Source organism: Panicum hallii, chromosome 5 (assembly GCF_002211085.1).
Source record: "Panicum hallii strain FIL2 chromosome 5, PHallii_v3.1, whole genome shotgun sequence".
Lineage (NCBI taxonomy): Eukaryota > Viridiplantae > Streptophyta > Magnoliopsida > Poales > Poaceae > Panicum > Panicum hallii.
In genome coordinates this window covers 8,394,237-8,415,710 of record NC_038046.1, presented here as the reverse complement: position 1 = coordinate 8,415,710, position 21,474 = coordinate 8,394,237, and the positions used below count along the sequence as shown (strand labels likewise).

Here is a 21,474-nt window from a genome sequence, read left to right as displayed (position 1 = left end):
AACAAACTCTATTTTTTTTAACTCAATATCCTCTCTCTCCTCTCCTCTCCCTCCATCTCTTCTCTCCTCCCATCGGTCCTTCGCCCGCAGCAAGCGATGGCCGGCAGCCTCGGTGCTCTGCCCGCCGGCTCCCTCGTGCCCACCACCTCTCCACCCCTCCTATCTCTCTCCTCTTCTCCCCTCCGCATCTCCGCGCCGCTGACCTAGCACTAGTGCCAGGTGATGCCGGGAGGGGGTGGACCTAGCGGAGCGGCGGCGGGCACACGCGCCCTGGGTTGCAGCATCGCGAGCAAGGCGGCAGTCGGCGCAGGCAAGACGGCTTCTTGCCGGGGCAGGAGGCGGGTGGACCCAGCGGGGCGGTAGCGGGCACGCCACTCTGGGTTGCGGCGGCCGTCGCGCGCAGGCAAGGCGGCCTTCCTGGCGGGCCGCGGTGTTGGCAAGGGAGCGGCGGCGGAGGCGCTCGGAGTATCTGGTGCCGGCTCCTAGGTGTCAGGCTGCAGGTCGACCTGGACGCCGGTGAGGAGGAACCTCCGGTGGCCGGAGGTTGGCCATGTGCACGGCGACGTTGCATCCGGGCGGGGAGGGGGCGGCGGGCTGCTGGAGCGGCAGGCGGTGGTGCTTGCCGGCGAGGCGATTGGCGACGTGCACGTCGCGGTCGCAGCCGAGCTCGACGAACAGCGGGCTGAAGCGGAGCAGGTAGGGCTCCCGGCAGGTGGTGCCCTCGGGGTAGACCACCACGCTGTCGCCGCGGCCCAGGAGCCGCGCCATGGCGGCTCCGCCATGTCCTCCAGGAGCCATCGCGGCAGAACGACGCGGCCAGCGCGAATGTGCCAACGCGCAGCCTGTGGCTGGAGTGGCAGGAGCAGGGCGCCGTCAACATCGACAACCAGCGTGGTCCCCGTGCCGGCAAGCCGCACCACGGGAGGGGCGCACCTGTGGACGACGGCGGGCGAGCTGCGCGCGGCTCGCGGCGGCCGGGCAGGATTGGTGGTGCAGGTGCAGGGTGGTGGAGAGGAGCTCGTTAGCCGCCGCCGATAACATCTTCTTTGCCATGGATCAAGTAATCAACAGGCTGTGTGCTTCTGGTGATTGGCGGCTGGTGAGAGAGATTGGAGGGGGGAGAGGGAGCAAATGGGAGAAGATAACAATTCGTGGGGTTTTCTTAATGTTCACTACTGTGGCACCACGTGGTACGGCACATCAGGTTTGATTGCTCGCGTGGCGCGTTTAAAATCTCGGATAGATCATTTAACACGGTCACCAGGTTTGATTGCTCGCGTGGCGCGTTTAAAATCTCGGATAGATCATTTAACACGGTGTAGGATAGATCATTTAACATGGTTTAGGGATCTAAATGGATGATTTGAGAGTTACTGCAATCCAAATTTAGGAACATGGAGTGCAATTTATTCTATAAATTACATAGCAATAACAACTCATCCAACAATAAATAATAGTCTTATAATTCTAAATTTTACCAAATTGCTTTGCGTAGGAACTATTTCTTTCTCTCGCATTCCTCCGTCTCCTTCACGTGATTAAAAATACTAGACGGTATTGTATGAGATGGCTGGCGTTCTTTGTCTCTAAGATAATTTTTGTCACTTGAAGAAAGAAAAACTATCATTATTGTAATGTCGTTAGGACTCGAACCATTCTTGTAGCTTATATTTTTCCACGAAAATAGCCCTACTTAGCTCAGTGCTTAACCATGTTTGATAGAGCTTCAGTTCAGTGACGAAGATACTTAGCCAAACCGTAAGATCCAGAACGAACGGTCCCGCGACCTTCTTCCCGCGAAACAAAAACGAAGGCAACTAACATCGAGCGCACCTAAATCTTCTCTTCGTCGTCGTCCCCGTTTCAGATCTCACCAGGCCCGTCCGGCGCGGCCTCCCACTTCCGATCCCCGCGAAAGCGCACGCCAGAACCCTAACCCCTAGTCTCGCCGTCGCCTCCCTGCCGCGCCTGAGGAGGAGCAGGTCGGAGGCGGGAGGCGGAGATGGCCTTTATGGCGGCGCTGGAGGCCGATCTACGCGCGCTCTCCGCCGAGGCGCGCCGCCGCCACCCCGCTGTCAAGGACGCCGCTGAGCACGCTATACTTAAGGTACGCCTACCCCTGCTTACGTTCACTTCGCCTGTGATCACGCCGCCCCACCCATTTCGCGTTCCTGGAGCGCCTCGCGCCCTCGCCCGTTCCGGATCCATTTAGGGGCGGGAGTAGTATCCCACCGTTTGGACGGGTAATTAGAAGTGTGCATTTGGCTTTGGTAACTCTAGTTCTGTTTTTGTTTTCCGTGATAACAACGTGTTGTGAATTAGTGATATGGGAGTAGGATTGCCCCAAATTTACTGAAACTGTTGGAACCTCTGAGTGAGATTTTAAATTTCTAGCTACAATCTGTGCTTCGTGGTTAAATAAGCTTAATGATTACTTAGACAAGTCTGTCCACTAGGTGTGTGTAGAATGTATACAACGATGAATGGTTTTGGATGGAGTTTGAGGCTTGGGTTGCTTTGATTCAGATGCTTGGAACTGATCATTCTTTATAGTGTGAAGACCTCCCTGACTCCCTCCCCCCTCGTAGTCCAAATAAACTCGTGGCTAAATAATGTGTACTGATTAGTTGAAGAGCACTCTTTTTATCTATTTCCTGGACATGAGCACTTTTTAGTTAAACATGTTAATTCTGCAAAAGACTTGTAGTTTTTGACCTTCTATACATTCTAAGTTATGGTATATCATATGCGGTATAAGTACAGTGTTGCTCGCTCGCTCACGAGATGTCTATTTTCATTTTTTTTTTGTCTTGAAGCTCCGATCTCTGTCTGGCCCAAGTGAAATAGCCCAGAATGAAGATATACTGCGGATGTTTCTGATGGCATGCAGTGTTAAATCAGTGAAGTTGAGTGTAATAGGACTATCCTGTTTGCAAAAGCTTATATCACACGATGCTGTTGCATCATCTGCATTGAAGGAGATACTAGCGACTTTGAAGGATGTGAGTTCTTGCCTTCTTACTTACTTTTTGATCCATTAACATCCTACTCTTTCGTTTTGATAAATGTACAAATAAAACCAATTCTGTGTTATCTTTTGACTATCATGCCATTAAGGAACTGAACCTAGCTTAGTTGGTGAGAGCTGGGAGGTGTGGTTGTACACCCCACAGCCCAGTTTGGAGTCCTATTCACTTGAATTTTGGTGCCTATTTCTTCCTATTCACAATGGCACCTAGTTCCTCCTTGGTTGGCTGAGTTTTTATCCTCTTTCTTTATTGTTTTCTGATATGAGTTTGAGAATATGTTTTACGGACACAATAATTCCAAATCTAAATCTATCAAAGTAGAAGTGTACTGTAGCTGTTTATTTTTGTAATAGAACCTTTTGCGTCATTTTCTTCTGTGCATGTCTTTGATAAATTTGATTTCCATAATAATCTGTAGTTAGCTGCAACCTGGAACTCATTGTTGCTGAACTCTGGTGTTTGTTTCATTGCAGCATGCAGAGATGACAGATGAGATTGTTCAACTAAAGACTTTGCAAACAATGTTGATTCTCTTTCAATCTCATCTACATCCTGAAAGTGAGGTATCTACTATTAGTGGTTATAATTTATTTATTTTGTGTGAAAAACTTCTTGTGTGTCATATGTTTAGCTAACGCTAGAACATGCGAAAGCTTCTATATATCAAAATAGTAAACATAAGACAGCAGTAATGAGCCAGCGAGTCATCACCTCTTGTTACCAGCGCTGACTTTTGTTGTCTTTCTCATGTTGATTATGTGCACTGCTACTTTTTCCCAAAAGAAAGTTATTTTACTTTTCTCTTTTCTTTATCATTTTTTGGGTGCAGGCTGTTGGAATTTGAGTTGCAAGATTTTAATATTTAAAAATAGTGTGCATTATGGTCCAATATGTTTCAGTTGGCTCCAGATTGAATATTGTTAGAAAAGTATTCTCTCCGTCTTAAATATATGACATTTCGGACAAGATGATTAGTTTCATTTTGAATTATTCAACTTGTCCTGAAACACCATATATTTAAGAACGGGGTAGTAACTATTGGTTCTTCTTTTGAGCGTGAATAACAGTTGTGTCATGCCACGAATGCCTTCCCAGGATCATAGTGCTGTTACCATCAGTAGGCTCATCTTATCAGTCGACCGTTTATGTTTCTTTCAGGAGAGCATGTCTCAAGCTCTTGGAATATGCCTTTACCTCCTTGAAAGCAGTCGATCTTCTGACAGTGTCCGCAAGTAAGCTCATTGCCATACTGTTGTCTCACTGATTCCAAGTCCCTTATGGTGATATCCTAAATCACATAATGTTCATTTAGTACGGCAGCAGCTACATTTAGACAAGCAGTGGCATTGGTCTTTGATAATGTTATTCGTGCTGAATCACTTCCCTCCGGTAAAGCTTCTTCAGCAAGACTCAGTTCCCGTGTTACCTCTGTTGCTGATAATGTCACTCATAGCTTCAGTCACACACTGTAAGACTCTCTATTTCTTTATTGATTGTGCTATTGAGGCAACTCTTAACTGCTAGTTTACAATATGACAAATCAGGCAAACTTTTAGCCCAAAATGCAAAACCCATACATTTTAACCATTGCATATTTTTTACTTACTATAAAAAGTTGCAGCCCATGTATTCTGCTAGATTCCTTAGATGCTCCATTCTTGAATTTTGCTTTGTTTATGTAGTTCTGTAATGGGCTTGTAGTTGACATGAATAATAATATGACAAGTCCGCATTTTTTTTTCTCGGACGCGACTAGTCCGCATTTTACTTGCATTCTTATGGCTTCCTCATTCTATTTAGATTTAAAAAAGACATTTTATACCAAATACATGAGAGGTACCACAGGATTGTTAATGTTGTTTTCCTGAGTGTTGCTTTTGCGTTTCTCCTTTTTTGCTCTATTGATTCAGATTGCTTTACATGACAGGTCACTAGCAAGCAACTCAGGAGAGCCTGCTATTAGGGAGAATCTGAGTGATGTTGGGAAGCTTGGACTTCGTCTGCTTGAAGACTTGACAGCTCTTGCTGCAGGTGGATCTGTATGTGCAAACGATTTCTGATAGCATCTTCTATTCTTCTGGAAATAAGGACATACAAAGTGTTTTCTTCTTTTCTTCTCTTCACATAATCATGTGGGTGACTCCTGACTTTTTTTCCTCTAGGCTACATGGCTTCGTGTTCATTCGCTGCATAGGACATTTTCCCTTGACATACTTGAGTAAGCTCTCAAAGTGCCACAATGAAACTTTTGTTATGATTTCATTTGCAGGAATTTTATCAATCACTTCTTTTCATATAATGACATGATGCCACAGTGAAGAAGATGCATATAGAACAATTCCGCTGCAAATGTTTTGCAGAACATGCATATAGAACAATCTAAGCCTCATCTGGACATGTCTTGTTCCAGGTTTGTGCTATCCACATATGTTGCTATTTTCCGGGCATTGTTATCTTACCAGCAGGTCAGTGTCCCCATACAACCTTTATCACTTTTTTTTAAAAAAATCATTGATTGATAACTCTGGAACCTCTTAATAATTTGCCAGGTCTTGCGTCATCAAATTTGCTCACTTCTCATGACTTCACTCCGCACTAATGTGGAGGTAGGTTCATTTAAATGAGGACTTTGACTTTAGTGATATGTTTAATTTGCAGTTTTAAATTTTGATTGCACCACCACTGTCACAAGCTTCATGTACAGACGCATTATCTAAATTTTGGTATATTCAGTGTACATTAACATTTGCAACATTGTCATGCTTGTCTTTACAACCCACAGAGTTAATTTGTTTCTTGATACTTGACTTTGAAATTGTATAGGTTGCCATGTATTCTGTTCTCTGATTTTGGAACTTTGCATGCATGGAAAGTATTGAATTAGGGCTGTAGTCTTTGGCTCATAGATTCGTAGTAGCTCATGCCCTTAAACTACTTGGTCATTTTGGCCAAATCAGGGGGTTGAAAGCTTTGACATTAAATTAATAAGTCCAAGTAGTTGGCCCTTCTAATGTCTTTGCTCTTTGCTACCTTACCTTACTAGTTTTCCATATGTCAATTTTGTTTCTAGTCTCTGTTTGGCATTGCAAAGGCTTTTCAAAGGCACCTAAACATCTAATTTTTGATGTGAAAAGTAGTTGAAAGCATCTTTTATGCGACTTAATTGAAAAATTGTACTGGTTAACTAAAGTTTCTCTAATATATTCCACAAGACAACAATAGAAAACTGGCCATTAGCTGCTTCTTTGTCTGATCTGATTTCTTTTTGTTTTTCTTCAGCTCGAGGGGGAAGCAGGGGAGCCTTCTTTCCGTCGTTTAGTCCTACGTCTGGTTTCTCATGTCATCAGGCTCTACAGCTCTTCACTTGTTACTGAAAGTGAGGTATTGTTTTGCCCATTCTCATATGCATCCCAGTCCTGGTACTCATTATTTAAATGTAGAATTTAACCAGAAGCTTTAGCTGACTACCGGTTCTACTCCCTCCTAGCATTAAGGGAAGCACTTTCGAGACAGCCTTTAGGTGCTTCAACTGCGGTATAGGTAGAAGGATGGTGATTAATGATTGTATTTTAGCTTAGGACTAAATTAATCATGGGACTGGCATATTTAGGTTCAATTGGGAATGCATCATACGCAATCTTAAGTTAGCAGAATGAGAACAAACAATCTTGTCCTTTATATTATATATCAACATGGGGTAGATTAAGCACCATAGGTCAGCAAAATTTTAAAAAGATCTCCTGAATCATTCAATTTAGACATGATTTTGTATCATGTTAGTAATCAGCTTTAGTTCCTATCGCCCAAAATATGCCGCTTTTGTCCCTAATACGATTGTCTATGATATCACATTTTGCTATGCTTTTCGGTTGAAATTGCTAACTAGTCTACCCGTAATACTTTGAACCAACTAATTTGGGATATGATATAAGTAGTCCATTATTACACGAGTGCTCATGGTACTTTTAATTCATCCAGTTATGTTTGCCTACCTATGCTCTAAGCTGCTCTCTTCACAGGTGTTCCTTAATATGCTTGTAAAAGTTACTCGTCAGGACTTACCATTATGGCATCAGATACTTGTTCTTGAAATTTTAAGGGTAAGTTTCCTTGGCTACAATAGTAATTCATGCTTGTTGAGGATTAATCTTGTGTTATTTGTTTATCAGGGTTTTTGTGTAGAAGCCTGCACTCTGCGCTTGCTGTTCCAGACGTTTGACATGTACGTATTATATCGATAGTGATATTCTTGAATGTCTCTTGATATGTTCATTCCTTCTTCTGGTTGATGGATTTGTATACAGTTTTCTCCAGAGGCTCGCTATCATGCCTGCCTTACAGTATAGAAATTTAGGTTTTTTTCTTCCTTTCTGGTGATCCATGCATTAGACCGGCGCTGGAGCCATAAAGACATTTTCTTTTCTTTTCTTTTCTTTTGGGTTAGAATTGATAGATGGAAGCAATCCTGTAGAAGGTAACACTAAGATAAAACATAATCAGTGGACAACATATAAACGTTCACTTTTCGATCTTTATGAAAGGTGGTGTATGCATAAAGAAAGTTTTGTATCTGTTAGGAATCAGTGTTGTAAATGTCTTATGTGTTCTTGGCAATCTATGTAATGCGGCGATGCGGTTGCTTATGTAATGGGTTTAGTTTCTCTTTCTTTTCTCTTAATATAAAGATACACAGATCTCCTGTGTGTTCGAGAAAAAAGGAATCAGTATCGGAGATATAGTGTAGATATCTGTTTAAGTTTCCTTATTTTTTCCTAGCGATTGGATGCACATAAACGTTGTCGCGGGCTTTGAAGATTCTTATATTTGATAGCAGTAGTTGTATGCTTTTCATTCATCTGAAGAGTTATTTGTTGAGGGTTTTGATGAAAAAGCTCCCTGTTATGTTTTATATTTTGCATTGTTGCTTGGCCAGAAATTTCTTCTTGGAGCTCATTAATTATACATGTCAGTGTGCTATTGCATTGATGCTTTATGTCTCTGGGCATAACATTACGCTCGTATATTTTTTGGGAGAACTTATGCGGATATCTTTTTCCTTCTGGTAATAATACAGGAATCCTGTGAATACTAATGTCGTGGAGAACATAGTTAGAGCACTTGCTTTGGTGGTAGCTACTATTCAGGTGGTATTTGTTCCCTTGCTTCAAAAGAATATCATCCTTATTAATCACATGTTTGTTTGAACTCATTTTATTTGAGAACTGGCCATTGCTATTCATTTAACTAGAAATACTTCTCTTATAGGCTTCAGATTCAAGCGAAGAGACTCTAGCTGCTGTTGCTGGAATGTTCAGTAGTAAAGCTAAAGGTACTCTCTACAGTCAAACAAAGTTTGGTGATAAGTTACTTCCTCTAATCTTATTGTTTGTTTACTCAGATTTTATCTAACTCCTGATATTGGTGATTATCATACACAGGGATTGAGTGGAGTATGGATAATGATGCTTCAAATGCTGCTGTTTTGGTTGCTAGTGAAGCACATACCATCACTCTCGCCCTTGAAGGCCTCTTAGGTGTAGTTTTCACTATTGCAACTTTGACTGATGAAGCTCTAGATGTTGGTGAGGTAAGAACTAAGAAGAGACGATTCCTATGAATAAAATAATGAATCTGGGAATTTAAAGCTATTATTTTTTGTTTGTTTTTAGCTTGAATCACCAAAATGTGAATCAAATAGTGTGGAATGTAGTGGACAGTTGGCCCTTCTTTGTATGGCCATGGTCAATTCAACGTGGTTAACCATCCTTGACTCTCTGTCACTTATTTTGATGAGGTCAGCCCAATCTTTAAACTTATATATGTACCTTCCTATAAATTATATGATATTTTTCCTGTTCTTACGGTTAGGGGTAATCTAATTAACAGGTCACAAGGGGAAGCTATAATATTAGAGATATTGAAAGGATACCAGGCATTTACTCAGGTAATAATAATGATCTGTTGATGTATCAAAACCTTTTGAAAATTTCCCTACTTGAGTCCACTTAGAGAATAACAGTATCCCTCCCATGATATGGCTTAAGAGCTACTGAACTTCTGTTGCTTTTTCTATTCTATCATTTCCCATCCTTTGTAGTAAATTAACTGCTTTGATAATCAGAATGTGGGGTGCATTTCAGGCTTGCGGAGTTCTCCGTGCTATAGAGCCCTTGAACTCTTTTCTAGCATCACTTTGCAAGTTTACAATCAATACTCCAAATGAAGGAGAGAAGAAAAGGTATGCCACTGGTGTCTGGTGTCTTGTTTCCTATAATACCGGCATACGGCCAAATATCTTGTTTTGAGAATAATATATCAGTTGCCTGCAGCCCCCTTCTCTTCTAAGTTCCTATTGCTCTTTGTAATACATGAGATGTGATGAGTATCGTTGTATCATTTGCCTGCAATATTCATTGTCTTGTAAATTCCAGCTTTATAATTTGTCTAAGGATAATTTCTGGGGTCTATGACCTCTTAAACATTTAGTCCAATTAAATTTTTATCTTAAGCATGTGATAGCGCTAAAATTTGTGGCTTCATCTGTCCTAAAAATGGGCTTTTCTATCTTTTGAGTTTTAAATTTGAAACTAAGGATTTGAAAAATGGTACTGTATTCTTTTGGACATTGTACTGACAGACTTACCTGAGATTTTCAGGGCGTGCTTGATAATTATTTTCAAATATTTGCCGACACACGTGTTCCTTTACTCTATTTTGGTAGGATGCTCTGATTGTAGCTCCCTTTTTCTTTTGATAGCTACAACTACAAGAATATTTGCAGTCTTGTCTGCCATATCAGGCATCACTAATTAACTCATAGAGGATCAGATTTTTGTTTCCTTGTTTACTTCTGTGGTAGTAGTATTGTGATTTGATATGTCAAAAATGGCAGCTTAAATGGCCACTGTATAAAATATTAAACACAGATCTTGAAGGTTGCTGATTGGATTACGCCTTCGCTAATGTTCCATTTACCCTTGTCTTAGTCCAAAATCTGGAGATTCGTGCTTTTATATTTCATGTGATGTCTTTATTTATACTGAATGGTTCAGTTGTGCCTAATGCTGTGTGCCGCATCTGCTATTTATGACCTTCCAGCAATTATTCACACCATTCTTATTTTCCTTTCATATCTATGCCAGCATCTTGCAGTCTCCTGGATCAAAGAAGTCAGAAACTTCCATGGATCAGCGTGATAGTATTATTCTCACACCAAAAAATGTGCAGGCAAGTAGGAAACAAGCGCAATGTTTCTTACAGCTGTATCATGATCCCTTGCTTTTTTTCACATATATTTACACTTGTTTCATTCTGAATCCAGGCACTAAGGACACTTTTTAATGTTGCACATCGATTACACAATGTCCTTGGTCCTTCCTGGGTTCTGGTAAGTTATGTTGTACTCCCTCCGTTCCAAAATGTAGGTTGTTTTGAATTTTCTAGGTTCATAGATTTTGCTATGTACCTAGACATGCGTTATATCTAGGTGCATAGCAAACACTACGAATCTAGGAAAGCCAAAACGACCTACATTTTGGAACGGAGGGAGTACCATTTTTTTAAAAAAATTGAGTTTCATGAATTATTGCTAGATCTCTTATCCTTGGAATTGTAGGTATTGGAGACTCTTTCAGCACTTGATAGAGCTATTCATTCTCCACATGCTTCCACTCAGGTTACAGTCTTTTCTCCCCAATTTACTCGTTATGTTTGGTGTGGAATTTGTGTTATCCGATATACTCTTCTTTTCAGCTAACATATGATTACCAGAAATGATACATTGTTTCCTATGTCTACTTTATGTTAGTACTATCATTTTGTTGACACTACCATTTACTCTCACAGGAAGTATCAGCTTCTGTTTCAAGACTTTCAAGAGACACATCTGGACAGTATAGTGACTTCCATATTCTCTCTTCTTTAAATTCTCAGGTCAGGAGGGTTTTTCTTTTCAGTTTTTTTTTGTTGCTGCTTTTCATCTCTTAACTGCATTGCCTGTATGCTAAAGTGCATTTTATTCCATTGATGGAGAGATTTGTTCGAAAGTTGCTGCTTTTCATGTTTCAACTACATTGTAATGCTAAACTGCATTCTGTTTCTTTGTTGGAGGAAGCTGTTTGAAAGTTCAGCCTTGATGAACATAGCTGCAGTGAAGTCACTTCTGTCTGCACTGCACCAATTGTCAAGTCAGCACATATCTGGAAGTTCTCAATTGTCAGGCCAGCAGATCGGGAGCATTTCATTTTCAGTGGAGCGCATGGCATCGATTCTTGTTAACAATCTGCATAGTGGGTGCTTTCTTTACTTGGAGCATTCTTTTAGATAAAATAACATGTATGAATCAGTTATAATCTTTTATGCTGCAAACTAGAAGTTTGATCAGGTATAAATACTGCGAAGATGTACTTTTCTACAGTGGCAACTTGAGGTTATTTGTTATTTTTACTGGATATGTTTTGCTAAATTGAACAGTTGAATTTGCTGGATTTCTGCTTTTCGAATTTCAAAGGATGAGCGTAATTTGCAGTTGATATCATCTATATTTGTGCTTGTGAGACATCTCATTTTGTCCATTCTGTGTGGCATTGGTAATTTATTGAGGAGCATGCGGTTGCATGAGATATCCACATAGTAAATTGTTACTGATGACATAGTTCATGTGAATGAATGAGCACTGGATTTAGGAAGATCAGATCATTGGTGAACTTGATCATTAGTCTTTTCTGTGTGGTGTAATTGATGTGGAGCATATTTAGGAGATAAATCTAATTGACACCACAATTTTTTGTAATCCTGCTATTGATTATTTTTGTTATTTATCCTGTTCAGGAGTTGAGCCGATATGGGATCAAATTGCTGCTCATCATCTTGAGGTAGCAGTATTATCCAGTGGTAGTTTTCTCTCCGTTTATGTAACACCATGATGATCTTGGTCATGGCAACACTTGCAGCTTGCCAATTGCTCCAACCCACAATTACGAAGTATGGCTCTGGATTCATTGGATCAATCAATTTGTTCAGTAGTGGGTTCTGAAAAATTTCAAGGCATCAGTTCAGCACCTCATCAGTTTCAAGAAAGCCAAGTAAGGGCTCGATAATTTTACTCAGCTGTTTGCTCTGCTTATGCGATTTGTCTGACATTTCTGCTCATGTGCTTGGTAGATGGTCAATGAAAGTGAAACTGTATCATTTGAGTATGCAGTTTTATCTCCATTGGTGATCCTCTATTCCTCCAACAAGAATGTTGATGTTCAAATGGGTGCACTAAAGATTCTTTTGCATGTTCTTGAGGTACTTATTTTCTTGTATATGCTTTTCACTGCGGGCATCAGACAATATCTTCTTACCTGTATTGTTTCAGAGACATGGAGAAAAGTTGTCATATAGCTGGCCCAGCATTCTTCATATGTTAAGGTGTCACCAATATTCATTCATTCCATGGTATATGTTTTTATTTGGCATTTACTGGTTGCTTACATACATCTTTTCTTCCAGGATGGTTACCAATGCATCAGAAAAAGATCTCATCTCCTTAGGCTTTCAGGTAAAATTGCTAAATTACTCTTTGCTATGTTTAGCATGATATGATTTCTCTGTGGGAAGTTCCCCTCTTGCATAGCTGCTCGGGCCTGTTATATTTTTGCCTACATTGGACTATGGAAGTCGAATGGAATTATGGGACTATATTGCTCAACTCTAGAATGGAGGACCAAAGAAGCATTTTTTTTAAAAAAAGTACTGATAAACTAATTTTGTCCTCTAAAAGCTGTTTTAAATACGCAACTAAGATACAGTGGGGAACATTTATGAACTTGAACACTGATTTTGTTTGTACTGGTCATTTTAGTTAAACAAAAGGATAATAAATGTCAAGTGCTCATTTGTTCATCTTAATGCTCTGTTACTAGCATATAAGTTGTACCATGCCCTTTATAGATGCTTCAACACAACCATTTAATTTGCAGAGCATACGTGTAATAATGAATGAAGGACTGGCAACTATACCTGTGGAATGCCTTGATGAGTAAGTCTCTCGAATCCACTGTTTTTAGTAATGTTTCCTCTTGCTAATATTCTCACTTTGCTAAAAAATAGCAACGTATTTGTTGCCTATGAGAGGACCTTTTCTCCAGGTTTTTCCCTGGTTATTTCAAAACAAAACAGAACCATGGAAAAATAGGAAGAAAACATGTATTAGTATCTCCTTGGATTCTATGACTTGACAGATAGTAACAATTTTAAGTTGGATCGGTTTCATTGAAGCAGTCTTTGGTGGAGTGACAGTATACATAATACTTGAGACTGTTGAATATGCTGTGTAGTCTGTCACCATGGCTCTTGCCGGTTTAACTTGGTGATTTGCAGCTTATCATCCTTGCATAACTGATGCTGCCAATTACGCCACTTTTTTTCATGTAAAAGTACCCATTCAACAGTTAGTAAATAACATGTTGGTGTTTCTTTCGTTTCATAGATGGCATGTCTTGTTTTGTAAGACTAGTTAACATGAAAGTAAATTCCAATTTGAAAAGGAAAACTAAATTAAATTATTTCAAGTCTTGGCTTCCTTACAATTTCATTGAAAGGCAGACCATAAAGTATGGATCTTTCATAAACTATTGTCACCCACATAAATCCTGAAGAATGATGATTCAGAAAAATTCACATACTACACCTTGGGGCTTGTTTGTTTTTTTGGATTGGCTTTTGCATGAATGAAATGTTACATGTGATACCCCTAACAAATCAATCCCACGGGAACCAGCAAAGCTCCTCAAGACCTCTTCTGGCTTCTAATACAAATGCAGCTCTTGGCTTCCAAAATCCACTTCAAGAATCAGGCTGTTTGTTCCAGCTTTTGGCTTCTGATAAGCAGAAGCCGACAGAAGCTGAAACAAACAGGGCCTTAGAATAGTTTGCTTATGTTAACTGAATGGACACTAAAAGTACTTAAGGCTGTCAGATGTACAAATTACAGATGCAATAACCCTCGACTGGTATACTCCCTACACACGAAGTATATGATGATATTGAGTATCTTAAATTGGTAAACTGCACTGACAAATAGACTTATAGACATCCTGTCTATGCCATAGTTATTTGGACACAAGATCAGGGCCTGACCAGTGATCTCAATATCATTTGCCAATCGCCATCATTTGCTGCATTTATCTAGATTTTTTTTGTGCTTTCTGTGTCAATCATGACTGATTGAATTGGCCGGTTAAACAAACCCCGTTTGAAATAGAGGGTTAGTTAACAAAAACAAGGGTAAGAAGAAAATTCCAGCTTGGCTTCTCAGTAAGGCTCTGAAAGGAAAATTTATATTCAGTTCACAAGAGTTTTATCCTCATCTTGGAAATGAGTTGTATATTTTTTTTTACTATTTGTTGCAATTTTCTTAAACTTTCTTGTGTCAACAAATGCAGATGCATTTTGGTAACTGGAGCATATGGTACCCAGAAAACTGAAATAAACATAAGTTTAACAGCAGTTGGCCTTTTGTGGACTGCTACTGATTTTGTTGTGAAGGGATTAATCAGCAAGTCTGTTGAGCAAGCTAATCACATGAATGAAGGTGTGTAATCACCACGCATACTTCCCCCTCCCTGATTTCGTGCATCACTAATAATACGTAGCTCTTGTTTTGCTTTGCAGAGGCTCAGTTGGGTGCCACATTTAAAGAGACAAACATCAAGCAAGTTTCCCCGAAACAAGTTGTTGATTATAATAAACTTTTCTTTTCAGTTTTTTCTGTCCTCCAGAAATTGGGTTCAGATGATCGTCCTGAGGTACATCTTCTCAGCAAACCATCTGTTCTGTGCATGAACACCCGTGATATAGTCGAGCAATTTTTTAGTAGCTCATTGAATGATTGGTGATCTCTGTATGGTACTGCCGTTGTGCTGTAATACTAGAAATTCATGGTAACCTTGGCATCCTATGTATGCGCATCACAAATACAACGTACACTTCTTATTCCTATCACGAAAATAGTTTTAGTTTGACTTTTTCTTGAAGAAAATTTCAATTGAATATTAGGCAGGCACAAATTTTCTCGCTGCCAATAACATTGTTGTACAAACTTATGCCAATTATGTTTTTCTTTCTATCTCAAGGTTCGGAACTCGGCTGTTAGGACTCTCTTTCAGACTCTCAGCACTCATGGCCAAAAGCTTTCTAAAAGTATGTGGGAGGATTGTCTGTGGTTATATGTTTTCCCTATGTTAGAGCATGTTTCCCACTTGGTAAGTTAATGTCACAAGTAGGTATTTGATCCTTCCCATGAATCTCCTCTGATGTTAATTAGTCTAAACCTTCTTTTTCAGGCATCTACCTCATCTCGAGATGAGTGGCAAGGGAAGGAGCTAGGAACTCGGGCAGGCAAAGCTGTTCATATGCTTATCCATCACAGGTTTAATTTTTTTCAGAGAACCATAAACAATTGGTGTTGGCTATTAACTGAATATGAAACCACAAACTAGTGCTTATCAGAAAAGAAAGGATCAAGTGCTGTGAGCTTTGTAAATTGATCTAGGGGAACATTAATTGACTTAAGTTTTGGGGGGCTTCACTAGAACTTCAATAATTTATGATCGTTAGCTTCATTAGGAATACACCTAGATATTAGCTTCTAGCTTCTGCATTCCCTGTAGGGTTAATTGCTCTGCATTCTTTTTGAGTTTGCACACCTTTTCAAATCTTAAATCAGCGAATTACCTGCTGCGAGGATAAGAGGTTTGAAGTCCAGGATTGAAAAAAGTGTTTCTTATCCTTGCTAATTGCCTACTCATGGAGTTACCTCCGTCTTTCTTCTAATTTACTTCTTTGTTTTTGCAGTCGAAATACAGCACAAAAGCAATGGGATGAAACTATTGTCCTTGTACTAGGTGGTATAGCACGGCTTTTGCGTTCTTTTTTCCCTTTCCTCCAACAATTGAGCAAATTTTCATCTGGTAAACTTTTCTTGCACTGCCTTCCGTACGTATGTCTGTAATCTGTTATTAAATTTCAAGTAACGTTTCATTGTATGGAAATATGTTCAGGTTGGGTACTTTTACTTGATTTCATAAAAAATAGCATCTTACATGGTAGCAAGGAGGTTGCTCTTGCTGCCATAAATTGCTTGCAGACATTTGTTGGCGCAAATTGTCCAAAGGTACTCTCCTGCGCCCCAACAATTTCTCTCTAGAATTGTCAACTTATACTTTTTACCTTGTCTGGTAGGAGCGACTTAATCTGCCCTGCAGGCCTGCTTGCTTTATTCACCATAAGTATCTGCTTATTATTGTTAGGGAGAATACCTACGTGTCATGCCAATTTCACTGCATTATCCCTATTTTTTTTCTTTTTAAGAAATTTATGTGAACAAGTATCAATTTGTACAAGAAAAAAAAGTATGAAAAATTAACATGGGCCTTGGCCCAAAAGGTGCAATGGTGTTAAACAAGTTAGCCAGGTCTAGAAGCTCAAATCACCTGTGGTTTGTAATTTAGTATAGTGCTCACTTTGTTTGAACTCTGTTAAATGTCTTAATTGAGCAGACTAACTTCAGAAATAAGTGAATAACAAAACCATGATTTCTCATAAATGTATTCAAGTATTGGCATACCAGCAAACAGTGTCCTTTGGTACTTCTTTCCCAAACAAGTCAAGAGGTTACTAATTTTGAAACTAATGGACAGTTTTTGTCGAGATTGTGCAGCCTTGTATGCTGGCACTAGCCACCATTACTGGAATGCAATCTGTTAGGAAATGTAGTTACATGATAACGGATAAATTGACTTACAAGTTACCAATGCACTGGCTTATATTTGGTTTTTATTATATCTGAACAATACTTGATCTGTACTCCCTCCGAGTCGACAAAACATTTGTTCTGACTGGAGCAAGCAGGTAATTTTGTTAAGCAAGCCTGGTCGGAAACGACATGTTTTGCCAACCAGAGGGAGTATTTCACTGGAAAATTAATTGTTATTAACTTATTACCTGAAAAGTGCTTATTATTACTGTGGTTGAAATTGAATGCATTGGACCAGTCATACATTTCAGATATTATTTAGATAATGAAAGCATCATAAATACATGTTTCATGGATATGTTTTTTTCAGGGAAATCTGGAATCTTCATATGTCAAATCTGTTCTTGATATTTATGAACTTGTTCTTCAAACTTCACCCAATTTTAAGAATGACTCAACTGACAAAGTGAAGCAAGAGGTCCTCCGTGGTCTTGGTAATTTATGACTTCCTGTTTTATCCTACAAGCATCAGATAATGCAACGAGCTATTAATTATGTTTCACTCCTGCAGGTGATCTTTACGTTCAAGCACAATCTCTGTTTAATGATGAGATGTATCTAAGGCTCATGGCAATTATGCATCTGATGATTAAGGCTACCATGACTCCTACTGATTATGATAGTGAACTGGTATACCTGTGCATGCATTTTTATTGATATATATATTTTGCCAGAATACGGGGTCTAACCATATAAGTTTCTCGGAACATGCTTCTTATCCTACAGATCTGGTTTGTGTGAAAACTGGACATGAAAATACAGCACTAGATAATCCTTAAACTATTTTCTTCTCGTAGACAGTCTTGGAACCTGTTTCTTTTTTTATGCTTCTATCCTGATAACTTTCATACTTTCAAATTGGGTTTGGTCCAGTGTTGAATTTGTTGTCTAAATTACTCTTTTATACTTTAGGGTAGTATCCCTGCTGTACAACGAGGTATATTGGAAATCATTCCTATGCTACGCCCGACGGCTATATTGTCCTCCATGTGGACGCCTCTCCTCCTTGAGCTGTTATGCTATCTTAATGGTCAAGAAGGGCCCCTCCAGAAAAATAATAGACAAATACATGATCAGAATTCCGGTGTGCCGGTAGACGGTGCAAAGCGTACCCTTGGTAAGGCATGTTATGATATTTTATGTATAGTGTTGCATAATCTGAGAAAATATATTTCTTGTTGAGAAATATGTGTGTAATTTGCTATGGTTACAGTTGAACGAAGTAGGCTCAATGGCAGCGGTACAAAACTGGATAGTGCAGTGAGCTGTGGTTGGGGTATTCTGTTTGTAGAAAAGCTTGTGCCGATTATTGTCAATCTTTTTCTGGAGGCTCCACCAAGTGAAAGGTTTAGTGCCTCTCCAGAAGTCATTCATGGTCTTGGGAGGTAATTTCCTTTTAATTGATATCATAATGCAAAAGTAAGAATACATTCACTTATCAAGAAGGCTCTACGCTCATTGCAGAACAGCAGAACTGTTTTATACTTATTTTTTATTTCCATGTCAAAATCGTTTAAACAATGCAGATTCTAAATAACGAGTGGTCCTGTATGCTGACTCTGAAAGTTTCCTACTTAGGTGCATGAATACAAGGAGAGACAACCCAAGGGGTACCCTTTGGAGAATATCTGCTGAATGCTTCAATCGTGTTGTGACCGGTGAGGTGAGGCAGGACAATGCCGATTGCAAAAGTGATGTGAATTCATATAGACTTTCTAGAGCTCGTTTCTGGAAGGAGGTTGCGGACGTGTATGAAACCTTTCTTGTTGGTTCTTGTGGGCGCGTGTTGTCATCAGATGTTCCTTCAGCTGACTCTAATACAGCTGATGAGACCCTTGAGATGAGTGTCCTCACTGTATTTGGAGATGATATTCTGAAATTGCAAAAGGATGCTCCAGTTGAGGTTAGTTTGTCAATAAGAAGTATTTGTTTACCTCTTGCAATGCACCGACACCCTCTAGTCCGATGGCTTCGAAGTTCCTTTTCTCCTGACCTTGTAAATGCTCAATTGTGACCATCTGACGATCACATTCTTTCAGGTTTTGCAAAGGCTTGTTAACTGTCTTGATCGCTGTGCCTCACGAACAGGATCCCTGCCTGTTCAAACTGTTGGTCTTTTACCTTTGCACTGCAGCCGATTTTCGCTGAGCTGTTTACAGATGATGTTTTCTTTATGCAGGTATAAGCATTGTGCAAGTATATGTAAAATAGTGTGCGCATCAATGTTTAAAGTAATTTTGCAGTATGACTCATTTGAAGAAGTATGAATATAACATGCGAGGGATTTGGGGAATAGGGATCTGTCGAAAAAGATACTGGGTGGATGGCAGTCTTACATGCATCTTACTTTCCATTTCTCCTTTTTGCGGCACTGCCTCTATTAGATGTGGGCATTTGGCAATGTTAATTTCTTCTGAAGCTGAACTGTGTAAATTTAGAACTCAATGCAGCTATTTTCTCCGGTTGCAGCTGTATAGCAAAGGCAAGCTCATGTGCTGCAGCATCAGAAGCCAGCAAAGTTTCGATTCCAATTCTTATGAAGCGGTGTGAGGTTATATTGGGCCAATTTTTAGCCGATGAAAATGACCTAGGTATGTTCGAAATTCACATTTATATTCGTGAGCTTGTTTTTTCTTAATAATCCTGATGTACTAATATTCTTTAAAAACTATAATCTACCTTACCATTATGCTTCAATTTATAAGTATAAAACCCATTGATCTTGTCGTACTATTGGCGTTTGCAGGAGAACATCCTTTGCCTAGTGTGAGGGTTAAAGAAACGATTTGTGTTCTTCAAGAGCTTGCTAGACTAATCATAGACATTAATACAGCTAATGCTCTCAACATACCTACATATCTGAAAGAAGCTTTGGGGAAAAAGAAATCCCATCGTCGGGCTCATTTATTGTCTTTGCTTCCCACTTTCTCTGAGCTAGTGGTCTCAAGGTAAGAAAAAGGTTTCTTGTAAATCTTACAGCACAGCTGACAGCTTATAGACCATGGCAGTTCATGTCTTGTTCCTTTTTATGCTGAGTAGGCCATTTATCGTAGCCAGCAACTTGTGCATTCCCATGCTGGATTAGAAAACTCTGATCATGTGACATGCAGGCCAAAGCTTCTTGACTTTGTTCGCCCCTGTTTCTGTTTATACTGACTATCAACATTTTAAAGTTGAAGGTTTTTTTCCCCTCATACGATCCACATGCAACAGTAAGACAAACTCTAAAAAGTGTTGTGTAGATATTGGACACTAGGGACTCAGCATAAATATCTAAAGTAAGGTATTGGCTAGCTCAAGTCATTTCTAATATTGGAAGTGTAGATAGTTAGCATCCCGTTACAACCGAATTTTGAAAAGAAATTGCCCAAATTACTGTGCAAACTTAGAAACATCAGATTTTGAAACTTAGACAACTAGGATATATGTGGAATACTTTGGGTCAAAGTAGAAAAGCCAAAGGATATAAAACCTTCATTTTTAAGCATCAGATTTGAAGCAATCAAAACTATTGCCGATATCATGTGTGACTTTTATAAGCTTATAATTGATGTGTATGTGTGAACAATAGCTTAAGAGTTGGCTTTGGGTTTTTATGACCCAACTTTCCTTGTGGTTGTGTAACTTATTGATTGTTATTGTCCCTGCTGATCAATCAGAGAAGCTAGGGTGCGGGAGCTTGTACAAGTGCTGCTCAGGCTCATTTCCTCGGAGCTTGGACTACAACGTCTGACATAACAACTAAAGGCGAAGTTCTGTTTTCTTTTCTTTTTTTTGTTGGATGAGAAATCATATAGTTTTGTCAGTGTTTTTTTTCTCTTGCAAATTCGATTTTGTATATCCATCATGACAGGCAGCTTAGGTGCTTGTCACGTGTATCTAGGAGCAGAGTTTGTATATGTAACATTTTGATGGGAAAATATGGTGGCTGTTTCTGTAGTATATAGCCCATTCTTTTGACGTTTTTGACGTAAGGAATACCCCTTCAGCCACTCATGTAAGTTATGCCACTCCCATGTACCTTTTGACATGAATATAGGTTGTGGACTCTGGAGTTGTCTTGAAGAACAGAACGCTTGCCCACGCGAACAACCTTGCAAGTAATATTAAGCTGCGTTGTTTAAATTTGCATAGGTTTTTCATTGTTCCTGATTAAGTTATGACGTTTTTTATTCAGTTCTGGACCAATTAAAGTGGCGTATGGTGTATAACTTTTTTTATTTATGAAATTTCTCCAGTCCAGACATGTTACAATAGTTTTTATGCAATTGGACTGGAATCGTCGCACCGCGAGGCTGGCTAATACTCCCTCCGTTCTAAATTACAATTCATTTTACCTTTCTTTTCTAGATACGTATATTTTGCAATACACTTAGATACTATATCTAGATATATAGTAAAAATTATATACTAAAAAGTTAAAATAAATTATAATTTGAGACGGAGGGAGTAAATGATAACCAATCAGTTGTTGCACATTTGCACGACTTGGTCTGATTGGGGCTTGGACCAACGGCTGGAAATCTCCAGCTGTCTTGGTGAGGTATTTGAACGGATGCTCAAAGATCTCTTGGCGAAGCAACGTGACAGTATGAAAAGTGTCTCAGATCGCCCTTGGGTCCTCTCGCTCTCCCGCTTGACTAG

The 21,474-nt window shown here is 39.6% G+C and overlaps 1 protein-coding gene across 2 annotated transcripts; it reads left to right on the top strand.

The window, feature by feature from the left end:
* Positions 1–1,727: 1,727 nt before the first annotated feature.
* LOC112893244 (protein MON2 homolog) lies at positions 1,728–20,955 on the top strand. 2 transcript variants are annotated; one of them, XM_025960455.1, is made up of 44 exons: positions 1,728–2,107; positions 2,817–3,002; positions 3,503–3,592; positions 4,188–4,261; positions 4,342–4,497; positions 4,957–5,068; positions 5,192–5,247; positions 5,440–5,494; positions 5,579–5,635; positions 6,309–6,410; positions 7,049–7,129; positions 7,199–7,251; positions 8,104–8,173; positions 8,295–8,358; positions 8,468–8,616; positions 8,699–8,823; positions 8,916–8,973; positions 9,170–9,267; positions 10,172–10,256; positions 10,351–10,416; positions 10,645–10,704; positions 10,875–10,961; positions 11,143–11,317; positions 11,859–11,902; positions 11,981–12,112; positions 12,192–12,320; positions 12,391–12,443; positions 12,525–12,573; positions 12,995–13,053; positions 14,459–14,607; positions 14,688–14,821; positions 15,149–15,277; positions 15,359–15,444; positions 15,870–15,985; positions 16,076–16,188; positions 17,141–17,264; positions 17,342–17,460; positions 17,743–17,947; positions 18,044–18,215; positions 18,409–18,733; positions 18,870–19,009; positions 19,300–19,421; positions 19,577–19,778; positions 20,490–20,955. In XM_025960455.1, exons 1-44 carry the CDS (start codon positions 2,003–2,005, stop codon positions 20,566–20,568), a joined length of 4,845 nt encoding a protein of 1,614 aa, XP_025816240.1. In that variant the 5' UTR covers positions 1,728–2,002; the 3' UTR covers positions 20,569–20,955. The 2 variants fall into 2 exon arrangements, with proteins under 2 accessions (XP_025816240.1, XP_025816241.1); XM_025960456.1 differs by lacking the exons at positions 1,728–2,107; positions 2,817–3,002; positions 3,503–3,592 and having other exon boundaries at positions 4,192–4,261; positions 4,350–4,497.
* Positions 20,956–21,474: the final 519 nt, after the last annotated feature.

Coding starts and splice junctions, on each gene's coding strand:
- LOC112893244 (XM_025960455.1), top strand. CDS start 2,003: ATGGCCTTTATGGCGGCGCTGGAGGCCGATCTACGCGCGCTCTCCGCC. Junction 8,974..9,169: donor GATACCAGGCATTTACTCAG/GTAATAATAATG, acceptor GGTGCATTTCAG/GCTTGCGGAGTTCTCCGTGC. Junction 12,321..12,390: donor TTCTTTTGCATGTTCTTGAG/GTACTTATTTTC, acceptor GTATTGTTTCAG/AGACATGGAGAAAAGTTGTC.